Below are 8,820 nucleotides of genomic sequence, written 5' to 3' on the forward strand. Positions count from 1 at the left end.
ATATTTCAAACTACAAACAACGTGGACAGCACACGGAGACAGGCAACAAAACCAAGCAGGGGGTTACACTTCAGCATTTTTCAAGGGGCATTATGTACAGTCATGTGTTCACATTGTGTGAGGATACCGTCAGGTGTCACTGCATTTACAGAAAGACTAGGACCAGAGGGAAATGGATCAGTCAGATAAAAAAGTTATTTTAAAGGCTCATACTGAATCAAACGGAGGGCGTCTTCATTTTCCAACAATCCTTTGATGAACTCTCCCTCTGCAACTCGGTCTAGAGAAAACAAAATAAATAGCAAAACATAAAGTTACACCATGATAAATGCATACTTATACATTTAATAATACAGAGTCTAAATGTATTTCCTAAGAAATAAAAGATTTAAAATGACAGTGAGTAAAATTGTTCTGGTCAAACTGGAACAGAGATTTCACAGATATTGAAAACAATTTGAAATGTCAGCAGTTTTAAAAATCATTTTGCATTCGTGACCTTAATTAAAAGCAAAGAAATTCCTGGCTCCACTTATAGACAATTGAAAAAGAACAAAAAAAAAAAAAAACAAAAAAAAAAAGATTTGAAGCAAAAACTTATTCACTACTTTTGCTCTTGAGACATTTTACTACATTTTCTATTTACTGCTATCAATACCACTTCCTCTTACCATTGTCACCCTTATCGAAGACTTTCCAGAGTTTGTCTGCCCTCTTTTCAGGTGTGTTTTCATCGTCAGGTAGATCGCCCACTTCATCTGACGGTATCAGCTTGAAAATTGACTGTAAGAGAGGAAGGAGAGTAAATAAATTGTTCAAGTCAAAATAACGAGTTCTTCTGTGGAGTTTCATACAACGTTGTCTCCAGTCTCAACTCATTTCTCTGTAATTGAATGTACCCAATGCAACAAAGAATGAAGTAAGCATCTACATTTATTTACAACAAAAGTAACATCCTTCCATAAAGCCATGTTTTTGCTGAGCACCTCTGGTTTTATCTAATTATATTTTCTCTTATCTTTCACATTTATATTTGGCAACAAAACATGCTTACATGAAAAGTGGACAATCTTATGTAGTTGGCTGAGAGTATATTCATATGAAACTACATTCATAGATTTCAAGAAAATATAGAAGTATTTGTTTTAATGAAATTGTTTTATCCTCAAAAGGACATATTACATGAACTTTTATTTCAATTCTTGCGTGTCTTGTTTTTGTCACCATTTTGGATAAATTAAATAGGACATAACTTCCCTACATAGAGTTTTTTTCTAATGTTTGAATGTTCAGAATGATTGAAGTCACAAAGTCTCAAGGGCTGCTTTATAGCATCCATTCATTCGCACTGTCGCACATTGATAATGGAAGGTACATGGTCAGTCTGACAGAAGTGAGGCTACCATGTACCGGTACCACCGGGCCCCCTGACCACCACCAGGCCCCTGCACCACAAATAGCAAACAAGGTGAGTGAAGTACTTTGTCCAAAGACACAACGACTAAGACAGATCAGAAACCCACTACAGGACAAACTCTTCCCTCCATCTTTTTACATTATCTAATTGCAATATCACTTTATCAAAATTTAAAATAAAAGAAAAATTGTGCCTTCTCAGCAATTACTTTCAATATTTTGGCGTTTTTTATATTAGCTGCTTTATTGCTGTTGTAAATTTATCCTGAAAAGTGCATCCATGCAGTCAGTGTCACTAAGCTGTCTTCTGACTCCAGCATAAGCTTAAACTGTTTATCACCGTGAATGAAAGTCTAATCCTGAAAATATGTTACCTAACCACTGGAAGGGCCTGACCTTTTGGCTAAAAATAAATTAGGGAACTGACTTCAGACCAGACATGGACAAGAAACAAGTTCACAATGTGGTCACAAAACAATAATTACTTTAACAAAAGCAGGTTGGGAAATTTAACAAAATATACATTTTTGACAAGTTACATTGCAGATTGATGTCCAAAAATGTCGGTCCATCCAATGATTAAAATCTGCCATTAAGAATCAAATTGCTGAGCTTAGAAAGTCAAAATCATTGGAAACCGGTCAGTACTTGCTTGTGTGTATAAATCTACATCAACGCAGTGGCTCTATTCTAAGAAAAGAAATGTCATGGTGAGAAACCTGGGAAGAATTGCAGGCTTTGTGAACTAACTCCTTCAATACAGATCACAGTCAGGAATGGACTCTGCCATGGAATACCAATAAAGATCTGCAACTTTCCAATCATGTCAAAAACTGACATGTAAAATGTAAGGCAGATGTTTCTGATAGTCATTATCCAGTTATCAATTGATCTACTCCAGTTGTTTATGCTATGCTATGCTCTGAAAATATTGGAAAATAATATAATAATAGTAAAAATATTTACAGTTTCACAGCCTGAAAATATGTATAGGCGATTCTATTGTCAAACTCTATGCTGATGACACAGTTTTCTCCAGCTACGTATCCAAAACTCACTGTGCAGATTTCTGTGACCTCTGCCTTGGTGATGTATCCGTTCTTGTCCACATCAAACAGCGAAAACGCCCATTCAAGTTTGCTCGTGGTCTTCCCCGTTGCGGTCATGTGGAGGGCGATGATGTACTCCTTGAAGTCCAGAGTGCCGTCGTCATTGGTGTCGAAGGAGCGGAAGACGTGCTGGGCGTAAGTGTTTGCATCGCTGTCCGGGAAGAACTTGCGGTAGATATTCTGAAATTCGTCTTTCGAGATGCGGCCCGATGGACACTGCTTTTTGAAGTTCTCATACCACTGGACAATCTCAGTCTCTGAGAACTTGGTGTTGAGTTTAAGGTCCTCAAGGATCTCCTTGGACACAGCTCCGCTCTTGCTGTTACCCATTACTGCTGGTGTTGGAAATCTGTTTATAGGTTTAACTTGCCGGCCCTTGGTTTTTCAATGGCACTTGTAGCACAACTTCAGCCTCTGAACTTTCCTACTCTATTTTGTGAATTAGTAAAAGTTAGACTATTTATGAGACACAGCTAAAATGTTCTTGATGCTGGTGTTTGCCTGGTGTACAACTCGTAGACGCAAATGCTGTGAAAAGAGCAGAAGGCACTTGGTAAGCTCATTAGGCCTACGAGTAGATCCGGTAAGAGGTGTCAAGGACATGTTTTATCTTAGGTCAAATCTCAAATGCTTGTTTTTCATTCAGTATGAAGAGGGTTCTCTGACAGGGTTTAGAATCAAATCAAGTTAAAAAGTATTAAAATGCTGTGAGATGAGATAGGAGTGGGTGTGAATGCTGAACATGTTTCATGTTATCCCAATAGCGTCCCATGTGGACAGCTATAAAATGCATCTGATAGCTTTTAATATCTACACAACATAAATATATAAGAAAAATGAACAGCTGAAATAATTATTTAGTAATTTTCATCTTTTGTACACACATTTCATCACTTACTGCTAATTAGCCCGGATGATTGTAAAGTATAATCACTTTCCTGCTGACATATTTCTGCAATTATAAAGTTGTGTTGAACTACATTTGTAAACTACTATTATTCTAAAGTGTGTGGAGGTTTTAGAAATCACTCTTCTAAATGGTCATTAAATGGGCTGAGGAAGAAATTTAATGAAACAAATAAAAAAAGAAAACAACCAGAAAGAGACTTGAAATCTCTAGATACTGGTAATCCTCTATTGCTGCTGTAATCCAGAGTGACAAACAACTTGAAGTGACCTCAGATATAAACTGTAAAGCTGTGAGAGACACGGCAGAGGTAAGGGAGGCTGAAACTATAAGCTGTACAGGCAAAAACACCAGGGCAGAGATGATAAATGGGAGAAAACTGATTTCTATGGTACTTTGGTGGTAGGGGTGACCTAGCTTAGCATATGCTGGTTTGAGAGCAAATCTAAAACTTGATTGTTTTTTTTTTTTAGTTCTTCAAAGACTTGCATCATAATGTTTTGCAGTATTCAAGAATGTAATATGTAATAGTTATATTTGCATAGGATGCTCAGTCACAGTAAACTAAGTGGGAGGGAAACATCTGTCTGGCGATGTGTCCAGGGTGAACCTGCCTCTCACCCACTGCTGGAGAAAAGCAAGGATGGAGACGTTTGACAGGTAACAGAATAATGACCCTCCAGACTTCCTTCCAGATGTTTAAATTTTTGATTTTGTGATCTGGAAGGTCGTGCCATTTTTCTACTAGTCAATGGAGAGCTCCGAATTTCCACCGGGTTTAGGAAAATTTTACTAATTTGATTCTGAACACTGTGAGGAGCTCTCAAGTTATCAAATGGTTCAAACTGTTAGTGGTTTGATAAAAGTCCTTACACTAACACCTCTTAGAGTGGTATTTTGGACTGACTGATTACAAATATAATATGCCTTCTTAACAATGGTTTTTGTTGGGGGTTTTCAGTTATGTATTGACTTGAATTAGTTGAACAAAATTAATTCACATTGACAAGTATTTTGTATATTTTAAGCAAAATCTGAAACTGGCTGTTTCTGAATTGTGGCACAGTCTATAATAACATTAACATAAACATTCGTTTGAATAAATAGAAGTATACTAAATAGGTTTTTCTTCAAAATTCTTCAAAATTTCAAACATCTATAGTTCTATACCTGAAAACAATGTCACAGTGTCATAATGTAGCGTCCATGTCCAACTCAGCTTACTGGGATTTCAAAGTCACACTAAACATTTTAGAAATTCCTCAGTCAAACAAAAGTGATTATTGTCTCATTATTCTGTGTCATCAAAGGAAACAATACTATTCCAAGATTTTCTCTCCATCATTTTTTTTTCATTAAGTAAATGTCAATATTTCTTCAAATTAATCTTCTCAATCAGGACATTTCAAACCCAGTTATCATCCCAGAATCTCACAGTAAGCACATGCTAAAGAATCTACTTCCACACCAGCTCAGTTTCAGGTACCTCAGATAAACACACAGAAGGTCCAGAACAAAATGAATAAAGCAGAAATCACACTTATTCAATGGCAGCATAAAGCGACAGCAATGTGAACAAACAGCTTCCAGTTCGGTTTGTGTCCTACCTGTGTGATCAGTGGAGCGGTTTGGCGCTAACAGTGATGCTCTGACTGTGATCAGCAGAGGAAACCAGGTTCCACCTGCTGAGATAAGTCAATTGGACCGGCTTCCCCCTTAGAGGCGGAGCCACACTAACATCCATCAGAACTCTTGACAGCTTCAGGAAAATTAATGTTCCTTTCTTTGTTGTAAAATTTGACAATGACTACCTCACAAGTAGCTGCTTTGGATTTCTAGACCACCAGTTAGTTAATGTCTTTTTCTTTTTAAATTTACGCTTTTTCCCCAAATCATATAACAATAGTGAGGAACATTTTTATAAACCTGAGATAAAACACATGAAGTTGAAATGCTGCATAGTCAAAACTGAAGACATAGATGCAAATCAAGTACAATAAGAAATTTACTTGATTTATTTTTATTTAACTTTTGGTGGGCTCAGGAAAAATGCCTCACTCAGGGTTTTGTTGGTGGCAAAACCACAACTGATGAAGTTGACAGACTTTCTTGAGTCAGTGGTGTCCAGGATCTTTGCCACGCTGGTGGAAATTGTAGGGCAGAAAGCCATAATCAGCCACAAAAACTTGATTTTTGAATAAAAAAACATTCTGTGAATACTTCTACATGCTCAACTACAAACAAAACAAGGAATATTTTATTGAAAGAAGGGAGCTGTATGAAGTCATCCCGTGGCACACCAACAGCCCCTGGGCCGCACTTTGGACATCCCTGCCACAAAGGGCTCAAACTTTGAACAACGACTAAAGTCTAACACCAATCACTAAGTATGGAAACAATTACTATGACCTAAACTTAGTTGAGTTTTAAAACTTATGTTTTAAAACTTATGTTTTAAAACTCAACTAACTTATTTATTTCAAACAAAAGATTCATGGCCACCTCTGGATCAGCGATGTGCGGTCAGGGGAGAACTCTCCTGTAATCCTGAAAAGTAAAATAGATGCTAATAATGATGAGAGAACATCAAATTTTTTGTATAAATTAGTTTTTTTTTTATTTGTAATGTCAAGAACATCGATTTTTTTTATGGCTCATGTACACAACCTCAGGATTTTTTTATGTCAGCTTCTGACGATGTCAGCCATGTTGAATAAATAAAATAATGTGCAGAATCCTGAGCCAAATAACCTTATTGTGGTTTGTAGCAGCAGTGTTTCAGAAAATCACTGATGTGTGTATTTGTGTGTGAAATGCTGCTATATCACTTTAGGTAACATTGGTTCTAAATCTCCAGTCTATCTGGTAGATTTCCAAGAGACCTCGCGAGCTAATGGTGCTAATGTGGAGCCAGAATTCCAAAGTCGATGAGTTATGTTGTTGTTTACTATAGAAAAGAGATTGTTATTGATTTGTTTAAAAACCAATAAAGATAACCATAGTGCTCAAACTACACAAATAGGACATCATCAGGTCTGATCAGTTGGATGTTGCATGACTTGCCTAAAATTTCTGAATAAACGTGACAGAATTTAGTTTATCTTCACAGAGTGTAGGAAATACTTTTCATAATGTATCAGTTAGATTTCATAATAATATGCACCTACAAAACCTTATTTAATAAAACAAATGTGTGTTTTTGACAGTCAAATTGAAACTACACGAAAAATGTTCCTAAACGGATCGGAGATAATTTGTGTTCTCCGAGCCGCCTTCACACCTGCTCAGAGCGAGGTGTGGGTTTTCTTATGTACAGATCTGCAGTTACAGCAAAGCAGATGGAGGATTCAGCAGTCAACACTTAGTTAATTAAGCACATTTAAATCCTGTACCGACTGCAGCAGAGCCACCCTCCACCCACCGGATTTAAGCCATTAAGTCCTGACCTGATCAAAGGTTCACAGTAGTTTTGGAAACAACTCTGCTTTATTTTTGCCGCTGTTAAGTCCTACAGAGTAATTGTGGTTCGGTCAACCGGCTTATTTTAAGCTGAAGTTCAATGCAAGTCAAAGCGCTGCAGGATATTTACTACCTGCTTGTCTGCACAAATCTTCCCTCCCAAAAAGTCTCAAAGTATGTCTGTCCACTGGACAGACATTCTGTTATCAATGATGCTTTTTCACAGATATGGTTAAAAGTAGAAAAGATATTTCATCTTAGCTCAACTGGACCAGTGCTGGTCTAAAAATGTGTAAAATAAAATTGGCTCTTGTCAAAGGAAAATCAATTAAAGATAATTAGAAAGCCCATAAAACAGTCCAAATCCTTTTGAGGGAGGGTGGAGTTAGGGAATCCTTCAACCAATTTCCTTTATTATAAGCTGATACTAGGTTTTCAAATACACTGGATAAAACACAATTCTTTCTCACTGTCTGACATTATGTTTAACAAAATGCCAAAATAAAGAGAAAATATTCAAATATTAATTCGAGGAAATATCTATATAAATACAAATCTTTATACTCGGATATTTTGACCAGGTCAAATCTTTTTTTTCTCTCTGTCTTTCCCACTTCATTTGTTATCCATATTTTTGTACCACTTTTTCTGCTCTGGGTCATGTTTGAACTCTGCTTAAGCTCTATTCATCCATTCTACAATTTCTCTGTACATACAGAAATGCAAACGTGTTGTAATGTTGCTTTGACAAAATGTTTTACATTTCATAATTTACTTCCACAACAAAAGATATTGGTGTGGAATATATTTCTAAACAAAAAAAACATGTTTGCATCCAGCCAGGGAATGGTTTGTTCATTGCTCTGTACATTATTTGTTCTGGCAAAAGGTGGAGGAGATAAATACTTAATGTTTTTGATATGACTGCAGTTGCATAACTATCTCACCAGGCCTATGTCAAATAATTCAATTATGGTAGAGCCACTGCAGAAATTAATAGCTAAAGTAACTTTGTGGTCATTTAAAAACAAATGGATCTTACAGAATGACTTTGTAAATGTTTTATAGGAGGTTTTCCATCTTGTTTTGTTACTTTATTTCATCCTATTAGTGCTCAGTCCATCTACATGCAGTTAAACTTAAATAACAACTTTATATTTACCAAAATAATAAGATTTTTTTTAATGTTATGCATTTCATACCAATTTGTTGACATTGACATATAGTTACTTTTTATTTTGCCCATTTCTGAGGTTGTTGTTTCAAGGAATGCCTTTAATTTTTCATCAGCAGATATTATACATCAAAAGAATAATTGATTTTTGCATTTTTTTTTAACTTTTTTTTTACCCTTTTTGTATTTCCAAAGGAAAGTAAATGATCTGCGATCAATACAAGGTCGTGAAGAACACCATCATTATCTTTTAGTTACCAACAGACAATTTATGTATAAGTTAGCATCGAATTATGTTATGACTTTTAGGAAAGGAAAATATTAAATATATTTCTCAGGTAAACCGGCCTTAATGCCATTAAAAATAATTTAATATTGTTGATGTAAAATGGTGGTAAAAGAGGAGATATGCTCAAATATTAGGAATAATGTTTTTTAGAAATGAGGAAAAACTACAAACAATGACTTTGAGTTTGTTGAGAGCAGTGATGGTTATAAAGTCTAAGAGCTGCTTGGAGGAAGGATCTGTGACGACTCTCCTTTGTGGACCTGTCACTGAATGAGCTTCAGCAACAGCTTGATGCATGGAGAGGAGAACATTGTCTGGATATGATCTTATCCAGAGTTCTTCTGCCTCCCACCACCTCCACCCAGTGGAGGGGGGCATCCGACCTAGACGGAGCTGGCCTTCCTAATGAGCTTATCTAAATGCTGCCTTTCAGCAGTAGATAAGCTGCTGCTCCAACACAAAACAC

At 36.3% G+C, this 8,820-nt stretch overlaps 1 protein-coding gene across 1 annotated transcript; it reads right to left on the minus strand.

Annotated features, from left to right (window-relative positions):
- Positions 1-69: 69 nt before the first annotated feature.
- On the minus strand, positions 70-5,144 carry LOC103146423 (recoverin-like). Its single transcript, XM_007564339.2, has 4 exons — positions 5,040-5,144; positions 2,475-3,053; positions 672-783; positions 70-280 (listed from the first exon to the last, which is right to left on the minus strand). Exons 2-4 carry the CDS (start codon positions 2,853-2,855, stop codon positions 195-197), a joined length of 579 nt encoding a protein of 192 aa, XP_007564401.1. The 5' UTR covers positions 2,856-3,053; positions 5,040-5,144; the 3' UTR covers positions 70-194.
- Between the last annotated feature and the right edge of the window lie 3,676 nt (positions 5,145-8,820).

The sequence above is a fragment of the Poecilia formosa genome, unplaced genomic scaffold, assembly GCF_000485575.1.
Source record: "Poecilia formosa unplaced genomic scaffold, Poecilia_formosa-5.1.2 Scaffold158, whole genome shotgun sequence".
Taxonomy (NCBI): domain Eukaryota; kingdom Metazoa; phylum Chordata; class Actinopteri; order Cyprinodontiformes; family Poeciliidae; genus Poecilia; species Poecilia formosa.

What these genes read in the sequence shown, in the direction of transcription:
- LOC103146423 (XM_007564339.2), bottom strand. Translation starts at nt 2,855, where the DNA reads ATGGGTAACAGCAAGAGCGGAGCTGTGTCCAAGGAGATCCTTGAGGAC. An exon ending in AGGTCACAGAAATCTGCACA is followed by an intron (nt 784 to 2,474) that starts GTGAGTTTTGGA and finishes CCTCTCTTACAG; the next exon opens with TCAATTTTCAAGCTGATACC. An exon ending in CTTCGATAAGGGTGACAATG is followed by an intron (nt 281 to 671) that starts GTAAGAGGAAGT and finishes TGTTTTCTCTAG; the next exon opens with ACCGAGTTGCAGAGGGAGAG.